Source organism: Dinoponera quadriceps, unplaced genomic scaffold (assembly GCF_001313825.1).
Source record: "Dinoponera quadriceps isolate SergipeBrazil2010 unplaced genomic scaffold, ASM131382v1 scaffold1308, whole genome shotgun sequence".
NCBI lineage: Eukaryota > Metazoa > Arthropoda > Insecta > Hymenoptera > Formicidae > Dinoponera > Dinoponera quadriceps.
Window position 1 is genome coordinate 3,107,955 of NW_014555613.1, and position 20,633 is coordinate 3,128,587.

Sequence of the window (20,633 nt, forward strand, 5' to 3'; positions counted from 1 at the left end):
GCTGCGAAGAAGCGGCGTTTCTCTCAACTGCTGCGAGTGACGGTAACCGGTAAGGTAGCTTGTTACTTTCGCGTTGGCTGATATAATAAAGACATTTTTCGAACTCTAGAAATTCCGAGCAAATTGTCCAAATATATTTCTTAATAACGTTTCATGCAACTTGTGTGAGATCTAATTTTCTCGAAATTAATAAAACGCCGTAAATAAATTTTTTACATAATGACAAAATTATATTTTTTATAAATTACTGTCAATATATGGACAATACTTTTGTTGAATTATTATAATTTTGAAACGTACAGGATATGTATCCTTATTACGAATGTTTAGATACAGTTGTTATCTGGAAGTTTCTATCATCTGCGGATACCACATTAACGCGCTTCGTAAAACTTATCTGGGGCATGTATCGTGAGAAACGGTATCGACTGCAGTTATTGCAGGGGCAGTTGATGCTTAAGCAGCGGCTCGCAGCGGTTCGGGATTAATAGCCACTAAATTACACATTACATTGTGAGAACGTGATCTGTGATAAGCGAAAGTAATGACGCGAACATATTCACTTCATGCTCTCGGTGATTGTGCGTTTGACGTTTGCATAGGGGCGATTTATCACAATTGCCTCATAGCGAATGATAATTTGTTGTAATTTTATATCTGGGGTACTAAACCGGGGTTATCGGAAATCACAGTGCGGTTTGAAACGTATCAATTCGTCGTTCGCAAAATAAACACGTCTACATGCGCATCTTTCACAATAATCGTAAATGAGATCTGAAATGAATTGTGAACGATTACATATTCATTATTCCAGTACACAATAAAAAATGTAAGTACACAATATAAAATGAAACATTGCTCAGAATCTTCCAATAAAGATTCGCGATACGTTCAATTAGGAACTGCCTAAGCGGAATAGGAACGCACGCGAGTGACGTCGAATTAATTAGCGCTCGGATATTATGCACGATGTAAGTTGACGTTAATCGTTACCAGCCATCATTATCATTAGTTAGTGTCCTGATATCAATTTTAAGCAGGCCACGGGGAGACATAATGAGAAGGTTAAATAATAGATATAAATTAGAGCGAAGAATGTAGCTTCCTATCCTGATCAGAAGCGTGCTTATCTACGCTATCTTACGCGCGCTAGAAAGTGCTTAATAACGCGACGATCTCGACAGTGAAGGCAAACACCTATATATTAGAGATGCAGGAAAGTTTATTGCGCGTATGAACACGCAGCCGTTATTTAGAAGACGCTAATTACGGAGGCTAGTTCACGCACAAAGTTTATTAGCCTCATACCCCGCGATGATATCGGGTTTATTAATAACGCCTTGATTCATCTGGATATCCACACTCTTGCATTCAATTTGAAGTAAATTGTTATCTCGCTATCTTGCGGTCTATCGGCACCTCTCGAAAAATTGCGAAGTCGAACGCGTGCGATAACTCGGATTGAAAGGCAACAGGTCGAAATAAGTATTATATAATTAGCCGCGCGAGATTGATCCCACGACTGATACTGTCGTCGTACATGCGCGTAGAACTGGGAAATTATCACAGAGCCGTATCCAATTTGTCGCGATTTCAAGATTGCCCGGTTAGTGCCGTATTTAGTGGCGCGTCAAGGGAGCTACTGGTTAATTTAGTATTTATCAAGCAAAATCACGTTCATATATTAATTCTTATCGAAGCTAATTCTTATCAAACTCATTTCACCTTAAAACTCCCTTTATTCCCTCGGAATAACTTTTGACCCAGGCGTTGAATTATTGTCGAGCTTTCGGTCTCACTTTTAAACGCAGTGTAAACAAATTTGCAACTTTCATTTCTCCATTACCCTACGGGCAACGCATCCTTAAGAAGCTTATTCCAAGCAGGTAAGGCGGGCGGACGCAGCGATAAATCAATGCAACAATCTCGGTATCCATCTCAGCGCGCGAAGAGCGCATCACTCTTCGTGTTCACCGACCGATGAATCTCACGTTTACGTCATAATCTAGATATCCGGAAGCGTGCGAGGCACCTTCGGAGAGCGCACGTCGCGTTTCCGCTCTGGACTTCCTCGTTCGAGACCAACCGCGAGGCATTCTCTCGCGCGGGAGCGCACCTCGAGCCTTAATGACAGTGGCGCGAAAAGCGTCGAATGTTCGCGTAAAATGTTAACAGGCCATTTGCGAGCGTGACTTCTTTCGCGCCGCGTTTCTCCTTTCGGTTCATCCGTCGCACGGGAGGACCGGCGATAAACTCTCTCCGCGTTCGGCGATCTATCGCGCGAAAAGCCGCGAGCATTGTTCACGAGATCGCGGGTAACGACGTGTGGATCGTGCCGGCTAATTAAGACAGCAATATAGCTGAGCGTTAAACGCCCGGCACGCGAGAGCCCTCTGATAGGACGATGGAGATCGGTGATCCACGGGCAGCTTAAAGATCGCGTGCACGTCGTGAGATTCATGCAAGAGGACGTGGAACAATGCGAGTATAATTTTCTCCTCGCGACGCAGAACACTCGCGTTACGTTTTAATTCCGCCGACATGTGCGATCGCATTTCGGAATGCATTTAACCGCGAATTTGTCGTGCGGCTTATCGGCGGTTATCGCTTCATCTCTCTCTCTCTCACTTCATCTTTCCATTCCATCTCTCTCACTCTGTCGTTCTCGTGCGTGTGAAAGGCGTTCGCCGTATATTTGTGATACCTACACGCGAGACTGGATAAGAGATTATTATCGCGAATAACGTTTTTAATCGTACTGCGCTCTCCACTCCGGTGGACTGACATGCGACTCGATAAGAAAGGAGCTGTCTACGTGCGAAAAAAATATTATATTATTTATATAATTCCTATAAATTTATATAATTTCGTTATTTATTTCGTAGGTTTACATAATTTTGTTAACATTAATGCTGGATAACTCGCGCGCATATCGATCTCGAGGAAAGGTAATCCCGTCATTGTGTAACTCGTAATTGTATATTGACGGAGACGTTTATGTAATTTGAAATCAATCGACGTGTGTGTTTGTGTATGAGTGTGTATGTATGTATGTGTGTGCGTACGTTTGCTACGTTGGCGGAACTCTCTTCTCTTCCTTAACGCGCTCATCGTGAGATACGTCGATCGTGATTTTTGAGAAAACGTCGAAAGATAAAGACAGCACCCCCCAGCGATCTCCGTAATTGGTTACTTCAGTCTCAGCACGTGAGTTTCCGCAATCGCATCAACGTGAAAAGGTCTTTGACACTTTTCACTTTCTGCTTACGACGTTATCTCGTCGAAGCGGCGATGCGTAGCGGCGAAGTCCAGTTTACTAGATTTAGGTTCGCGCTCACGTTTTCAAATGACCGGTTATGTTTCCGGTAAAGTAAAGGCACTGTTGTACGCGAGCAATACGAAGCCATCAGCGGTGAATCGTCCTTACTACAAATCATTTAAGCTACTTGTAGAAATTTCCGAAGGGACGAGTCGTTTCTCCGCGCAACGAATTCAAACGACGAACGTTCAACTTCCCCCAATTTCGATCTCTGGGGTTTTTGGTTTTTTGTTTTTTTCTGTTTTTCAACGATATTATATTCGATAGTAAATACGTCGGTGTTGCTTCGCGCGCGTGTGTCTCCTCTTACTTCAAGATCATGATCGTGAGAATCGGCTCGAGGGAATGTCAACATTCCATAAAAGAAGCGAGTGGTTCTCGCCTCCGGAAGAATAAGTGCCACTCTCTTTACGGGCATATCCATCGGAGCCGGCGTGTACCTGACGTTTTTCCAGCTGACGTTTGTTGTTTCCAAAGGGACAGTTTCACTCTTGTCGAGTATAACGAAACGCGAAAGTGACCATCCCCTCTTGAACAAGGCATCGCATGCCCAGCCTCCGGAGCAGTAACGCCCGTGGAGGCCGCATATATAAGATGGTAAAAGTATGCGGCTGATCTATTTACTTCTAAGTCGAGCCAGATGCTCAAGAATTTTTCCCGCAGATCGTTCGATTATTTCGCTCAGGATGGGACACGGGGTACGTTCTTACGTTTATTGGATACGTTTGTTGGATCCAGTAGTGTGAACAAGTGTTAGCAATCGAACTGTGCAATTGTGTCGAACTATTCTCCCGCATGGTGCATGTTAGTTATATATATATACACTATAGAGATTACTACTCTATATATAATATAGAGATTTCTCTTTTATACGTGAATTTTCCGTGAATCTGTGTATTATTTTTATAAAAAGAAGTATCATCATGTTACGTTCGTAAAAGAAAGACATAAAATGAGAAAAAGGAAGGAATCTTTTGAAACTATTTTTTTCACCTCAGTTCGATTTTATGAAAATTTTTTAACGCACAGTTGTGTGTATGCGAAAGTGAAATTATATTTGGAATAATATCTGCGTTACAGAATTATAGAATCATTAATTTCTAGGGAGAATGTATGACATTGCTTGGATATTATCACTTGCAGGGACTGACGATGCTCTCTTTATCACTCTTCGTGGTCATGGTGACGAGTTTACCGATTGGAAACAACTATAACAGGCGCGTATACTCGTACAATTATCTCCCAGCGGCGCGATACGTTCATCGAATTGTGCCCTCGCAAATAAGAATGAACCGAGCCAATCATATCAGAGAGGGCAATTTTCACCTGAGCAATATGAACCGACGCAGGATCGAGCAAAATGAGTCCGTGGATAATCATGGTAAATATTGATTGAGGGCACATTCTTACATTTACATTTACATCTTATGCAATTATTTCTTATGCAAAATCTCACGTTTTACCATTTCCACTACCGTTGAGATTTGACGAATACAAAAGCAGTAAATATATAACGTCGAGAACATTTTATTAAAACATTAGATAATAATAATTTAATGATCTACTTGTTCTATTTGTGCGAATTAATGCAATTAGTATTTACTGATATTATGAAAGTTGATTTCAGACGAAGCCACAATTTACTGGAGCGATCCTAATCATTTTAGTTTCAGAATCTCACATCATGCATTTTGAAGACGGGCATGGAGCAGAAGGTGGATACGAATCGCAGGAGAGTTTCGATGATGGGTCCAGTGACGGAGGGAGCAATGAACACAATAATCAAGTATTAGGTCATCACGTGCACGAGGATGTACATAAAACGGTGACGATCATAAAGAAAGTCGCGGTACCCTATCCGGTGGAAAAGACTATTCGATATCCCGTAGTAAAGAAGATACCGTATCCGGTTAAAGTGCCGGTCCCGCAGCCATATGCGGTTGAGAAGAAAATACATTATCCCGTGAAAGTGGTCGTCAAGGTCCCCGTCAAAATCCCGCGACCGGTACCGGTCATCAAAGAGGTCCCATACCCGGTTAAAATACCAGTAGACCGCCCTGTACCGGTCAAGGTGTACGTGCCGGAGCCATACCCCGTGGAGAAGAAGGTACATTACGAGGTAAAAGTTCCGGTACCGGATCCGTTCCCCATAGAACGAAAAATACCGGTACCTGTGAAGGTGCCGGTGCACGTACCGCAGCCTTATCCGGTCGAGAAAATCGTCCATTACCCTGTGAAGATTACAGTAGACAAACCGATACCCGTCCCGGTGCCGAAACCGTATCCGGTGCCGGTCACAAAGCCAGTACCATACCCGGTCGAGAAGCCGGTTCCAGTTCCCGTTAAGGTGGAGGTAGAAAGGCCAATCCCGGTCCCGGTGGACAAGCCGGTACCGGTCAAAGTGACGGTTCCGGTACCGGCGCCATACCCGGTTGAAAAAACCGTTCCGTATTCCGTGGAGAAATTTGTTCCTGTGCCGATAAAGATACCGGTAGAGAGGCCTGTACCGGTTCACGTGAGCAAGCCGGTCGCGTATCACATCGAGAAACACGTCCCTTATCCGGTTAAAATACCGGTCGCGGTACCAATAGAAGAACACGGGGAGCATAATGTAGAGCATGTCGAACATGAAGAATACGAGCATCCGTGAACATGGTTTGTGCGATTAGCTGACAATGGAATTACATAGGAATAGCTGATAGAGGCTTTGTACTTCAATATATTCTTCCGAATCGGTTCGAAGATGCGCGATCGATCGAGGAAAGTCTGTATCATAAATCCTAATTGTACGTTTAGCTCTAGATAGAATCGTCTGATTCTCAAGCCAAAGTAATTATGTACGAGACTCTCATGCACGATAAATAAAATGTTTGAATCGGACGAGCAAATTTAACGCTAGATATACGATTAGAATACAGCTCTTAGAATTTATAAGCAGGATTTTGATATAAGATATATCGTAACATATTTAAGCATTTGTTACACTGACCCTTTCCGAGGGATATTTATTTACTTTGTATGTATATTTGTTTTATACGATTTTACGCGAAAATTACACATAACGTTATCATTGCAATTGTTTACCGTTACTGTACCCTATATCTCGATGGAGTGATTTTTATTGCGATATAGTGATAGTGATCACAATTTATAGATCGCGACATTATGTAGATGAGCGACCATAGTTTAATAAAATTACTTCCAATCAAACCCAATCACTACACCAGCAGTATTTTGATATTATCCCTGTAATTTAGTGAAACTCAATATTATTGGTCGATCCGACCTTTTTTTATTCGCTATCAATTAGCAGCTCGCCAGTGATATTATTGGTTGATCCAACTTTTTTTTATTTGCTATCAATTAGCAGCTCGCCAGTGATTAAAAGGTGTAAAAAAAGATTTATTAATGAAATAAATTGCCGGAATCCAGTCGAATCTGTATTGACAATTAATTTCTGGCGGCGAACGATCGATACGCATCGCTCTAGTCGATCGGTGCGTCGCTTTTGCTGTCGCTACTTCAATTCTAGTCACGTTCACTTTCGCCGCGTCGTAATTACACCGGGACAAGATGGACATGTTATAATTGATTTGCACAAAACAACAGCCGGTCGGCGACATTGACCGTAATTATGATTACGGAATGTCTGTTGCTGTAAGAAGCAATCGATAGCGTAAGTATTTGTGTATGAAGTATCATACTAGTAAGTCATCAGTGACTAGTAAGTCATCGTCAAGTTCAAATTACGAGAGGGATGAATTGACTATTTTCTACTTGGGACAGTCAGCAACTCCTTCTATTTTGTAAGTTGCAAACATGCAAAAGTGTATACGGAGGATATTCTGGAAAGTAAAACTTTCTTAAATACATATTAAACGCGTATGATGATACGCAATGATACGCGTATTTTAAATTACCCTTTCAACTTTCCATTAATATTCGTCTAATTTTAAAGTAGAAATATAAGTTATGATGACAAGCGCGATAAATTCCAAGTATGTAACTATAAATGCGTAAAAATCAATCTGAGCGGAAATGAATGACAATTATGAACGTATTATGTCACCTGGAGAAATGATATCGCTTGTTGCATAAAAACAAAAATTTATATTTTCTATTATTTCACGAACCGGAATACACCTATAACTGTCGTTTGCCTTTCGCCTCGATCACCGGGTATATTATTAATTCGTCGATGCATAATGGACAAGTACATTTCTCTCCGAATGTCGTATATCTCGACTCTTTAGTGAAACACTTCCAGGTTTTGGATACAGACGCTGCTAATGTACTTGCCTACGAGGCAATTACGGGCACGTCGCTCTTATATCACTTTATGCTTTTCTTTACGGCGAGTGCAAACTTTACGAAATAAATGATTATATAGTTCACGTAATAAGTAGCCAAAGAGTGGTGTGTGTTACGATTTCACTTGGATTCTTCCGTGTTGTAAGGATATTACCAGGCCCGATTTGCCCATATACATACTCGAGGCATTATATTATTATTAAGATTACGACAAACGACGAAGAATTGCAGAGCGCGACTTAGGTTATTTCATGCTTCTTTTTTTCCTGCCGTTCGCGCGGAAGAAGCGAAAGCAACGAAACGGACAGTGCTCGGAATCGGAGCTGCTGATGGCCAGACGACGGAAGGTTTTTTCCCGATCGTGTCTCCGGGAAATATCCGAAGAAAGTTTCGAGGAGCATATAAATATACGGTTAAGTGGTTTACAACCGCTGCCAAAGCGGGAAAGTTCTGTGCAACTTCAACAAGGCAAGACATGTGGAAAGCACTTTTACACCGGTTTCGGTGGTTTCACTAGTGTTACTGATCCGAGAAATTCGATCGAATTATTCAATTTGTTGTAGAAGAAAGCGGCGGTCGTAAAGCACATATCAACACACGATATTTGTTTGAAACGGGAAACTCTTATAATTTTTTATCAACATATAATAAAATTAATACGATGTTTGAACGATTCATTCAATAGTTTTTGTAGTTATTGCTGAAGTAATATAACGGTGATTTAATGCATGGAATGGCAATGTCCAAGTTAATGTGCAAGGTGTTTGTTTAAATTATGTAATCCCAATAAACTTTTTTAATGCTCTCTATTGAAGCTTAATCTTTATAGCTTAACCTCTTTATCTAGATCTATCTATAAATTCGCAACTTTTCATGTGCCGAATGTTAATGAAAGATCAGAGAAACTATCGTCGCCGGAAATATAGCTCGGAGAAAGATAAACAAAAATATCAGAAAATTATTGGTTACTGGAAAATGTGACCGAATATTCCAGGGAAGGCAAAAACTTCCTGGCGGTGCAAGGATCGGCTTGATTTTACGATTCGGCATAGAAAGTACCTGTCCGCTTTCATCGGTCAATCGTAAACGACTACTTTTCCGACATCTTTTTCGCATAGATTAATGAACTAAGACGCGGCAGTAAGTGGTGACGAATGTATCCCTGTCATATGTTAAATAATCTGTCTTTGTAAAAAGACTTTTCAAAAGATAATCTCGTCTTTATATCAATATAAAAAATTGCAAATATGTTGTTCAGGTAAACTATTATGGACACATCTTTTTAATATTTCTCTTGACAATAAATTTCTTACCACAATAATTTTGTCGTAAATAAAATATTTCTAAATAAACCTCTTCACGTAAACTATAAGGAGTTATAATATTAAAAGAACGCAATATAAATGAAACATATTAGAAATAACCCGTATTAGGAGCTGGGCGTATGATAAAAAGCTTCAAAGGAACCTTTATGCTTCTTTGAAAGGGACGGAATATGATTTGAACTGCTTATGTGTTCCGCATCATACTATGGCCTTAATGTAAGTAGCATAGGTGTTCATCGAGCGGCGTTCACGCTACGCCGCAAAACAATGATGATCGTTTAAGCGTGGATAATTGTCACGAATAAGGTATTGCAAGGCTATAAAGGCCCAGCTGGTTAAACTGGCGAAAGTCGTCCACGGTGTATAAATAATAGTGGGATACCTTTCCGTTTGGATTCAGTATAGATCGATCTATCGTCTTGATCACAAAGGCATCGTGATGGGACAGCAGGTATTTTGAATTCTGTATTTCTCACAAATATCTCTCACAAATTCGATATATCGAATCATTTCACTTAATTATACAAAATTTAATTATTTTACGCAAATGAAGGTATCCCTGAATTGAAGATCAAAAGTTAATTCAGTAACGATTCAAATTAAAGAATTCCCCTCCCATAAAGAGAAAATATTATGCTATTCGATTAAAAATCTTTCAATATTGTAATCTGATATGAAAAATATCTACTTTAGTGACTGCACGATTGAAAATATTTGTTATTAAATGTCTTCATAGATTTAATTTACAGAATTATCCACTTTTATATAACATGTGCGTATTCTTTTAAACAGCAGCAGTACCTAATACTATTTCTATGTCTCGGGATTGCTCTCACATCGCCAGCGAGTCGTAGAGAAGAGCTCGAGAAGGCGGCGGAGCTTGCCGTGGAGAAATCAGCCGAAAAAGCCGCCGAGAGAGCAGTGGAGAAGGCCCTCGACAGCGGAAACACCACCACGGAATCCAAGATTGTCCGCGAATCTTATTCAAACGTTAAAAAGGAGCCGCCTAAGGAGAAAAAGGTGCACGACGATAGCAAATACGAGTCGGTGGAAGGTGAAGTGGAGCAAGAGGAAGACATCGACAACTGGAGCACGTATACTCGGGACTTGAGGTTTTATCCTCAGGACTTGAGGGGTAGAAGTTTTCGCGCGTGGTCGAGCAAGCTCGACTTCCAAGATATGTCAGACATCTGGAGAAGATTTCCGAGAAGCGAGTGGTCCCATGAGAACACCAGCTGGGACAAGCCAAGGAATAAGGTTGTGACTATAGAGAAGAGAGTGCCGGTGCCCGTAACGGTCGAGAAGAAGATTCCGTTCCCGGTTTACAAGCACATACCGTATGAAGTCAAGATACCCGTGCCGCAGCCGTACACGGTGGAGAAGAGGGTACCGTATCCAGTAAAGGTTTACGTGAATGTGCCGGTCGAGATACCGGAGCCTTACCACGTTGAGAAGCAGGTTCCTTACGAAGTCAAGGTTGACAACCCCGTGCCGTACAAGGTCGAGGTGCCGGTACCGCAGCCGTATACGATCGAAAGGAGAGTTCCAATCGAAGTAAAAGTGCCAGTACCACAGCCGTACACCGTCGACAAACCGGTGCCCTACGAAGTCAAGGTACCGGTCAAGGTACCGACGCCGTATGAAGTCGAGAAAAAAGTAGCAGTGCCTGTGAAGGTGACGGTCGACCGGCCGTATCCGGTCCCGGTGCCTAAACCTTACCCGGTGGAGGTTGTTAAACCGTATCCAGTCGAAGTGCCCAAGCCGTACCCCGTAAAAATTAAAGTACCTGTAGACAAACCGTATCCGGTGCCGGTAGAGAGGCCGGTTCCGGTACCTGTTAAAGTGCCAGATCCTCAACCGTACACCGTGGAGAAGCGCGTGCCAGTAGAAGTGGTGAAACCGTACTCCGTTCCGGTTAAAGTGCCGGTGGACAAGCCGTACGAGATATACGAAGCGAAGCCGGTACTTGTTCCGGTGAAGAAGCCGTTTCCTTACGTCGTACAGGTGCCGGTACCCGTCAAGCTTGGTTGGAAGGATCAAAGCAACATCAAGGATAGGGAGGACCTGGCGGACAGCGAAAGCGCCGAGACTAAGTGGCGGCGGCCACGATGGTTAGATCGCGAATCATTCAAGCGATAAAGCCGCAGAGGCACTTTTGAGATACCGCGAGTAAATTATGGTACTAACCGTTGCACCGACTATTTTTTTACACCTAATTGCGAGAAACACATCTTATGTAAATTGAGGAGAGGAAGAACGAATTTCCTCAAAAGATACGGAGTTTTCAATTGGGTTAATTACATTATATTTATCGCTGATTTCTAAAGTTTCAAGAAGTGTTGAGATATTTGAATGATTAAGACAAATAAAATTGCCGTTAAGAACGTCTTATCATAGATCACGCATTGGTCGAAATGATATATTTATTACACCGTTTCCACTGGCAAAATAATCGAAATGGTATTCATTGCACTTCCGTCAAGAAAAAAGAAAATGATCGCTATGTAACATCATATCGACATGTGGAAAAGTTTTCTGACTGTTAGAGAATGACGCATCGACTTATCAATGTCAACGATCACGGCATAGATTTGATCGATATGATTACATAAATTTTAAGTTGCGATGTGAATGTATAAACTTTTCTTATTAAAAAAGAGTTGAAGAGTTATATTGGTTAATTGTGTAGACTGGTTAGTCTGGCACCATTCCTATAAAGTGAAGCGATTCGAAGCGACACGCGAATCCTAGAAAGTTGACGGTCTCTAATAGCCCGAATGATCGTATCGCTAACTTTTAAGCTCGTAGGTTGGGTTCGAGTAACCGTATCTCAATTACGTAATAGTAAGCTCTCTATCAGACTTGTGCACCGGGATGCGCATATGTGGATATGTATATCCAGCCTCGTTGGTTTACGGATTTCTCTCTTTAACCGTCTCTCTATATTTGCGCCATATCTGCGTGAAAATAAAGCAGAGAAACGAAACGACCGGACTCGTTTTCCCGAGTTTGGCCGTCATTTCCCTGTCGATCACAGGCGGAGAGATGGAGGATGGTCGTAAAACTTTGGTAATAAAAGTGAATCTCGTTCATTATCGGACGCACCGTTAATTACGTAAAAGTCGCAAATAATCCTGCTAATTGATCCGCGTTCGCCGGACACAACTCGCATTGTTTTTGCCGTGACACCTGCGTGGATTGGTAAAAAATGAGAGTAATTTTCGCGTACCTGACTAACAACGTCGCAACACGCGCGTTGTAGAAAATAAAACCATCTTTCCGCTCGAGTACAATCGCGAAATGAGGAAATCATACGAGACTTTCGCGTGGCGGTAAAAAATCAATTTTTTAATATATCTTAATGGCGACAGAGAGAGAGTTCTCACGCGCGCGCGCGCGCGCATGATCGGTCAACTTCAGTCTGACCACTTTTGATATTCCAAAATACGCGTGTCATCATTCGTATACTTCTTCTTCTCGCTAATGATTCATAATAAGGCGCTGTGCGTGCGTGCATTTACCAGTGAAACTGCACCTTCTATCGGTATCATCAGGAGTACTCGCGGACTCTAATCTCGAGCTGCTCCAATTTTATCCGGCATAGCGTCTAACCATTCACTCTTTCCTTTTTTTCCTCCCAGCAATAATTAGTTTCGCTCGCTATTTCTCATTTTTTCGCTCTCTATCACCCACAAATACGTATCCATCTATGGATATCAAATAAAAACTAAAGAGGCCATCGTGTTCTCCATAACTGTAGACTTTCAGTTTTTGAACGAACAGAATGATTCCGATCTGGTCCATTTGCGCCGCATTCCCTCTCTATAAAATAGTACGCTTCCTTTCAACGTTATCTTTCCTGTGAATTATAATTCAGAATTCTATCTTTATTATTCTGCGTTTCTGCTCTTCAGCGAGAGTAGTTGGAATAATAACGTTACATTATAATTTATCCAAGGCGTCCATCCCGACGTTTTCTCTTTCTCGTTGCTTTCGTTTATTAGCACCAGAATTAATTCTTTTCGTGTATTTTCTAATTGCAGCAAATAACAATTAAATCTCTGACGGCCCGGCCGAATGCAATCACCATTACGTCCTTTATCGCCGCACGCTTTCAAACGTTTTCCTCGGCCGCTGTTATTTCTCATATTGCCGTCAACAAGTACAGCGCGAGTATCTCTTGACCGGATCGGGTCGCCCACGGCGAGATCTGCCGTACGGCTGAAACACGTTGTTGGTAAATGGCGCACTTACGCAGCCGATCTCTCATCGACGTAGAACGCTCCGTGATCCACGTCTTCTCTTTGCGTCGCGACCGTTTCTCTCCTCTCCGGCGTGACTTTTCACTTTTTCTCTTCTCCTACCGTTCCCGGTCCTTCCTCTCGCGCTCTCCCTCGAACCGCAGCGGATACCGTTAGGCGTCGTCTTGTTCTTCGTCTCGGCCGAGAGAACTCGTATGTAGCCCGGCTGCAACCGCCGCCGCGTCTTACGCGCGCGCGCGCGTCCTTCCGTGGGGACCGGATACGGAGGGGGTTAGTCCTGTCGCGGACGATACGGCACGAACGAGAAATCTCTGTGAGATGGAAAACAGCGGAGGGAGGTTGGGTGCCCGACGGCAGGAGGGGGATGACGGTAGAGAAGGAATGAAAATGTATCTACTTGTCCAATGGCGTAGACGTGGGCAGGACCAAAAGGATCAGCGGCAAGGTGATCATGAGACGATCATAAATCACACATTGTATTCGACGGATAAGTTTAAAATGATGAAATGTCTTTCGGGAAATCTTGAGATTTAGAAGATATAAAAAACCGATTCCGTAGACTTCGACGAAGCGTCCGCACGTTTCTCTTCGGCGTTTCACAATCTGTTGCTGCGACATTCACCATTTGTGCTTAGATGTAGCTTGAAACTTCACGCCTTTAGAGTGTCTATAATAAGAATATAGACATCGTGTGACTGATTTCCGACTGGTTTCCATGTTTGGGACGTATCAAAAGTTATTTTCCAGCAAGAAGGCTTCTCCAAAAGTCGACACCGGTGTAGTTATATCATCTATTATCTTTTTTTTCTCACCAAATACAAAATAAGTATATGATGACGACAAATTTGTGTCGAATTGTGCCTCTCGCTGGAAAGCGATCAAATTCATCAGCTGAGTGATAACACGAAGCAAAGATTTGCTATCTACGAAGTCCGCGAAGTGTGTTAAAAGAAAAGTGAGTTTGTATGTTTCGTATTGCGATCAATTATTAATTTATTTCGGTTCGTACCTATTTAGTGTTCGCACATTTCGCGCATCACGGCTGTGAACTTCCGGTTCTAACCCAAACATGACGATCACAGTTACGATGTCTGTATTCGTATTAAAGGTACTCCACATGCGTTCACCTCATTTAAAGGGATATTTATCGCGAACTCTCGCACACTTCGCGAAAACGATTTTCCATCCGATTGATTTCTGTCAACACGGCCGTTAGCGGGACTTCCGGTGTCGGTCGATTTTTCACCACGCCTACGCCGCTGGTCACGATTATGGAAGCACCGTCGTCTGCGCCCCCCTAGGATATATATAAAAAAATGCCATAACACGGTGCACGTCGGGCGAGCACCAGACGCGTGTGTTTCACTTTTCCGCGAGAGTGCAGAGGGGCTCGCTTGATACGCGTCGGGGGAAAGCGGGCTATAAAGACGGTGGCACCTTGGGGGGAAGCATCCAGTGAAGTCTGGACTTTGACCAGATCGTGAGAGACCGGACAGACATGAAAATTTTGGTGAGTCCACTCTTTCACGCGCGCGTCGGCCGAAATTATTTGTATTCGGGCTTACTAATTATCTCCGCTTCCGTGGTTGCGTCACTCGCTCGAACTTAAGAGATTTCACTCCGAGTAAATATCGGAAATAACAACGGTAGTACGCGAAGTGCGATTCTCTTTTTACGGCGGAACGATCAATTACAGTCGGGGCCGCAGTTGCGGATGGCGAAATTGCGTTTCGTTGGCAATCACGATGAAGCCAATAAGATATATCGCGATTCGAAGGATGAAAAATTACCGATAGCCGAGAGATTAATGCCCCTTTATGTAACCTTCGTAGGCGCGATATCCGCGGCATTAATAACCGCCGATCTACCTGAACGTGCGAATAGCGCTCTTTCACGGTCTGTGAGGTGTATCGTCGATGCCGCAATCGCGCGCAGTTGATGTAATCGCCAGGACGTTTCTATCGATTGCAGTTTCTCACGGTGTTTACGGGGCTGCTGGCCTTGGCAGTGTGCGAGAAGGAGAAGAAATTGACGGCCAGGATCGAAAATGTCGGGGAGAAGAAGCAGAATAAACGCGGGCTGAGCCACATCGAGGGAGACTTCGGGGGACACGACGGCGGCGATTACGGCGGCGGCGATTACGGCGGCGGCGACTACGACGGCGGTCACGACGTCGGCGGCGGAGATATCGGCGGTCACGACGGCGGATACGGTGGTGATTTCGGTGGTGGTTACGGTATCGGCGGCGGCGACGGAGGCGGCGGCGGCGGTGACGACGGTGGCAAGGTTAAACAGATCACGATTGTGAAGAACGTGAAGGTACCCTACCCGGTTGAGAAGAAGGTTCACTACCCGGTAGAGAAGGAGATACCGTATCCGGTCAAAGTACCGGTGCCGCAGCCGTATCCGGTCGAGAAGAAGATACCGGTACCGGTGAAGGTTTTGGTGAAGGTACCGGTTCACATACCGCAACCGTACCCGGTAGAGAAGAAGGTGCCTTATCCGGTGCACGTGCCGGTAGAGAGGCCGGTGCCTTACAAGGTGTACGTCCCGCAGCCTTATCCGGTCGAGAAGAAGATACCCTATCCGGTAAAGGTGCCGGTACCGGCGCCGTTCCCGGTGGAGAAGCCTGTGCCGTACACAGTAAAGGTTCCGGTGCACGTACCGCAACCCTTCCCCGTGGAGAAGCCGGTACCATACCCGGTGACAGTGCCCGTCGACCGACCGTATCCGGTGCACGTGCCTAAGCCGTATCCGGTGCCGGTCGAGAAGCCGGTACCTTACACAGTGGAGAAGAAGGTACCCTATCCAGTCAAAGTCCACGTGGAGCGACCGGTAGCAGTGCCCGTGGTGAAACCAGTGCCCGTACACGTGAAGGTACCGGTACCGGCGCCGTATCCGGTGGAGAAACCGGTACCCGTACCGGTGGAGAAGCCGGTGCCCTACCCCGTAAAAGTGCCTGTCGAGCGACCTGTACCAATCCACGTAACGAAGCCGGTAGCTGTGTCGGTGCCGAAGCCGGTGCCGTACCCCGTCAAAGTGCCGGTAGCGGTACCAGTGCACGATCACGACTCCGGTTACTCGCATGGTGGTTACGAATTTGGGGGACATTCGGGATATTAGTATCAAAAGGCATGGCAGTGGAGGATTTTCCGCTCGGCTCGAAGAGAAATTAACGAATAAGGGGTGGAGGAGGGGGATCTCGAAGTGAGAGGAAGCACGGGAAGGAGGATGAGACGAGTAGTAGAAAGAGAATTCGTTAATTTGTTAAGCCGAGAAATTTCGATCAAAATGCTGTATATAAACGAACGGGGAAACATTTCAACACGAGGATGTAATTAGAATTAGGTAATTAGCGGGCTAATCCTAGAGATAAGAGATTCATGGGGCCCAACTTGCGCAAGTCCTTCACTGCACCGCACGAGCGGACATGTCGGCGCCCACTTTGCGTTGTCGCAATAACACTTCTTCCACATTCGTTCTTTTTCAAACAGTCGTATCGCCGGGAAAAACGTGATTCAAAGAAATGTGATTCGTAACCGCTCTGCAACGTGGAATCGAGTTAATCGGGACGGCGGCGGACGCGCGACCGGTATTCGCGCGTCGCGGTTTTCGAGTCTCGAGAATCGCGCGTTCGCGAGGGAAACGCGGAGGTATTTATCTTCCTACAACTCAACGTCGTCCTCTCACGCCGCGAGGGAGATGAGTTTGCAGAACCGACCGCTTTTGCGCCGCGAACGACGATTCTGGGTGCCGCGAGTCCGCGTAGACAGCGCTAACGATTTCTTAGCTATAGTACCGACACTTAAGTACCTACGAACACATGTTGTACGGTGTGTTTCTTACGTTTGTAAACGGACGTCTCTATACGATATCTTTCGCTTCTTTCTAATAAAACCAAAGAGCAAAACGACTGTCTCGTCGATTTATTCAGCCTCACCAGCCGACCCCTTTGTACGACGCATCTGGACTCACTTCATCTTTTCAACTCGACCCACCCTTTATTCCTCTTTCCTCCATCATTTTTCACTCACAATGTGTTTCGTGACACCTCGTGGTCTTTCCTCGCGAGCGAAGTTAAATTGAGAATTAAACCGGGGCGAATCAACGTTGACGTATCGGACATTTCTCCCGTGTTCGTTAAAGATAGAACAGTCGGAAAAGCGCTGATCGAGCGTTACGAGGATCTTTTTGCGCCTTTCGTCGCGCCGTCGCGGCGGTATCCTTGAACTTCGCGTGACGAATTAGTTATTCCCGAGATTGCGAGTGCGACGGTCACCCGCCCGGGCGTTATTCGTTCGCGAGGGAGAGGCGTTGTTCCAAACAACACGTATGTCACAAAGGACGTCTCGAAGATGTTCTTCGGACGTCTTATTGTCTAAAAGACAGCCTTTACGACGTTTCGGAACGTCTTAATGTTATCTGAGGTACTCGTTGTTCCGGCGGAGAACCCGGAAAATGCAGGAGAATCGGGCGAAAGTCATTCGCGCGATTTCGGCCGGCGTACGCGGAAACTCGCCGGTCCGATAATTAACAACCGCCGTCGGGAATCTCTCTATGCGTAATTAACCCCGTGCGATGCGATGAAAATGGAACTTTCTTTTATCTAGCATGACTAACGAAGGAAAGAGCGCATACGCAACACTTCCGATTCGATGATATCAGCGAGCCGACAACGTCCTGTTCCTCGCGATCTATCATTCGGGGCTTGGTGGATCCCAGATATTAAATCCAGGCTCGACTCCGCGTATCCTTCCAGTCGCAGCGCGCAACGATAGGAGAGAAAGGGTCTCGCGTCTCTTTCTCCTTTGACTGATCTGCCAATGAGCGAATCACGAGAGGAGGAGCACGAGACCGCGAATCGAAAGTGAAATCACCGATCCAGCGCGCGGGATCGTTCGCGATGGGGATTATTCGCTTCGGGCGCATTGGAAATCGCGCACGAGCGTCACGTACGCTTCGAGTATGTAACAGGTTCTATTTAATTATTAAATCGCCAAGGTAGACTCCGGTTAAATTGAGATATCGCATATCTTATTGGAGCGTGCGCGCGTGTATACGCGTGTACATACTATCTAGTGTGTCAATCAGATAATATGTTGGCGAAATATCGCTTTTCCCGCCATTATTATTATTCCGCTTCTCCTACGCATTTAATTTTATAATTACAGCCGCTTCAATTACCGAGATCGGCGTAGATTACGTCGACTCACCGCACTTCGGGCGATAATAATTTCATTCATTTCACCGCCACTAATTCCTATGGCTGTGCGGGAGGACCGATCGCCGCCCACGAGAATGGTACGCGCAGATCAAGGGAATCGAAAGCACGGGTGAAAAATGCGAAGGTGTCGAAATTTTAGCCCTACATTAAGTCTACTTAGTTCTGCATTGAGTCTTCAAATGGAGAAAACGGAAATAACTTCCCATTTGTGGCATCGAGGAGAGCATAATAGAAGATCTTCAAAGGCCGAACGCAGAACTAAATAATATAGTTTTAAAGGCTCGAAAAAATCCGCTTTCTTTCCACCTCTTTCCGCAAGGAACGCGAAAGAACCGTCTTCTTTTCTATTTGTCCGGAGGTTTTTCCGGATTTTTCCGCGGAACGATGGAAAAAGGCAGTTCTTTCAAACTATAATCTCTCGACTCGGATAGCCATCAGGTGGTACTCACCGAATGTACGGAATATTGGCCGGGATGTGATACTTCGCGCCTGGGTCGAAGTCGTCCTCGGATCTCAGCACCGGCGGCTTCGTGCCAGTGTATTGTTCAATCAACCTGTGCCAATGGCAGTTGTACTCCTCCCTGTTCACGTAACCGCGGAAGACGTCCCATCGCCACCTGTCCATCACGATACTGAAAGGCAGCATCACCAGCTTATCCATCGCCAAAGAGAAGAGGTAGTTGATGTCCGCTGAGCGTTCGTCGATGAATTTGTTCGCCAGGTCCAAGGTTTGCAGGTGACGCGGCGTCGCGACACTCAAAGCGACAGCCTCGCCGACAGCTTCGTGGAATCCTGGTAAGTACAGCCGGTTATGGTAAGTACGGTAATACTTACGGTGTGTAATAAGTATTACTACCTCTTGTGGTCCGAGCATAGCAATGTTTAATCGTAACGATGTAGTAACTAAATGAAGATTAGCGAGGACTGTTTATCCTCCCCGCGGGGTTATTATGTAAATTAACGTCGTTCATATCTAAATCGTAATAATTAGCAAATGGACGCTAAAAGTGCGCTCGTTACATTAAATCGCCGAGCGTTAAATTCACGGCTGCAATCAGCCGTAACGACCTTCTCTGGTTACGAGCGCGATAAAACCGTAATTTTTAATCTACTTCCCAGCCACGACTTCCGAATAAGTGATTTTCATTTAGCCCGATTCCGCGCTTCGGATTTGTTTTCCCGAAGAGACTCGCATGTTGTGGACTTTTCACGGGAGTTTGGATGTTTGATAATCAATCGGTGAAAGTAGATGTCAGACGAAACAGATGGTCTGTCGCTTAGTTCCTTCTACGCGTTATTGCCGAGGTTTCTCGAGGTTCTCCGGTTCGCGCGAATAGCGCCGGTGGCTTTTTGCACATGATGTGATTTAGTGTTAACCAGGATGTAATTACGGCTCGCCCGGACAAGTCGAGCGTTGCAGATGACGCTGATTATTTCCTTTTTTTATCACGTTTCCCCGTGCAAATTGCCTAACGCTCGGACGTGCAATTAATTCAATCGCAATTTCGTAACTCGGATTTAACATTCATCGCGCGCGCCACGAGCATACGGAATATTAATAAAAACTTAGATAATGTCGTGCGAACGTTTGTGGTATATGTAAGACGACCCCAAGCCATTTCCGATCTTCCTAATTCGCAAGTCCACGCGAAAAAGTAATCACACGGTAAAAAAAAACTTGTTGTACTTGCGTTAGAATCCGTTCTTATTCAAGTTTTTGGTGGTAGATTTTTAACATACCCGTGTGTTAATTTAACATTGTGTTTATGTTATCTCAACGTTTTGCGTTGTGTCAATATTCAACATGTGTAAGTGTTGAAATAACACATTTTATACTTTAGTATAAAATATTCGAGTAACGTGTTAATTTCGTGTTAACTTTCGACATAATATTTGTGTTATTTTTCAACATGTTCGCCTTGTGTTAAATTAACGTAAACATTTGAGTAGACCGTTTGGAACACGTGAAACGTGTTAAATTTAACACAAAATCGTTGACTGTGCAGGTAAAAAAGTATGTAGCAGTCGGTACGATATAACCACTGTCGCATTCATTATAATATTTTTTCGAATGAGGTCTTTTTCGATGGAGATCATTGACATGCGATGGAAATTCGTCATAGCGTGCGAGCGATCTTGAAACATTTTGCATGAGAACGTAACGCGTCCGAGGCCGAGACATCGTTCGCGGA

The 20,633-nt window shown here is 44.4% G+C and overlaps 4 protein-coding genes across 5 annotated transcripts in view; 3 read left to right on the top strand and 1 right to left on the bottom strand.

Annotated features, from left to right (window-relative positions):
* Positions 1 to 20,633, bottom strand: part of LOC106744872 (angiotensin-converting enzyme-like) — a 59,674-nt gene that overhangs the window by 27,852 nt on the left and 11,189 nt on the right. The window contains exon 10 of the mRNA XM_014619986.1: positions 18,891 to 19,233. Within this exon, the coding sequence (XP_014475472.1) occupies positions 18,891 to 19,233 (343 nt within the window). The remainder of the gene's footprint in view (positions 1 to 18,890; positions 19,234 to 20,633) is intronic.
* On the top strand, positions 474 to 6,287 carry LOC106744874 (proline-rich protein 4-like). Of its 2 annotated transcripts, none has more exons than XM_014619989.1 (3): positions 474 to 829; positions 4,463 to 4,700; positions 4,987 to 6,287. In XM_014619989.1, the coding sequence occupies exons 2-3, from the start codon at positions 4,472 to 4,474 to the stop codon at positions 5,967 to 5,969; spliced, it is 1,212 nt and encodes a 403-aa protein (XP_014475475.1). In that variant the 5' UTR covers positions 474 to 829; positions 4,463 to 4,471; the 3' UTR covers positions 5,970 to 6,287. The 2 variants fall into 2 exon arrangements, with proteins under 2 accessions (XP_014475475.1, XP_014475474.1); XM_014619988.1 differs by lacking the exon at positions 474 to 829 and adding an exon at positions 3,855 to 3,916.
* Positions 9,395 to 11,094, top strand: LOC106744794 (titin-like). The gene is made up of 2 exons (XM_014619832.1): positions 9,395 to 9,406; positions 9,748 to 11,094. Exons 1-2 carry the CDS (start codon positions 9,395 to 9,397, stop codon positions 11,092 to 11,094), a joined length of 1,359 nt encoding a protein of 452 aa, XP_014475318.1.
* Positions 14,614 to 17,108, top strand: LOC106744876 (proline-rich protein 4-like). Its single transcript, XM_014619990.1, has 2 exons — positions 14,614 to 14,727; positions 15,189 to 17,108. The coding sequence occupies exons 1-2, from the start codon at positions 14,716 to 14,718 to the stop codon at positions 16,338 to 16,340; spliced, it is 1,164 nt and encodes a 387-aa protein (XP_014475476.1). The 5' UTR covers positions 14,614 to 14,715; the 3' UTR covers positions 16,341 to 17,108.

Coding starts and splice junctions, on each gene's coding strand:
- LOC106744874 (XM_014619988.1), top strand. CDS start 3,866: ATGCCCAGCCTCCGGAGCAGTAACGCCCGTGGAGGCCGCATATATAAG. Junction 3,917..4,462: donor GAGGCCGCATATATAAGATG/GTAAAAGTATGC, acceptor TATCACTTGCAG/GGACTGACGATGCTCTCTTT. Junction 4,701..4,986: donor TGAGTCCGTGGATAATCATG/GTAAATATTGAT, acceptor TAATCATTTTAG/TTTCAGAATCTCACATCATG.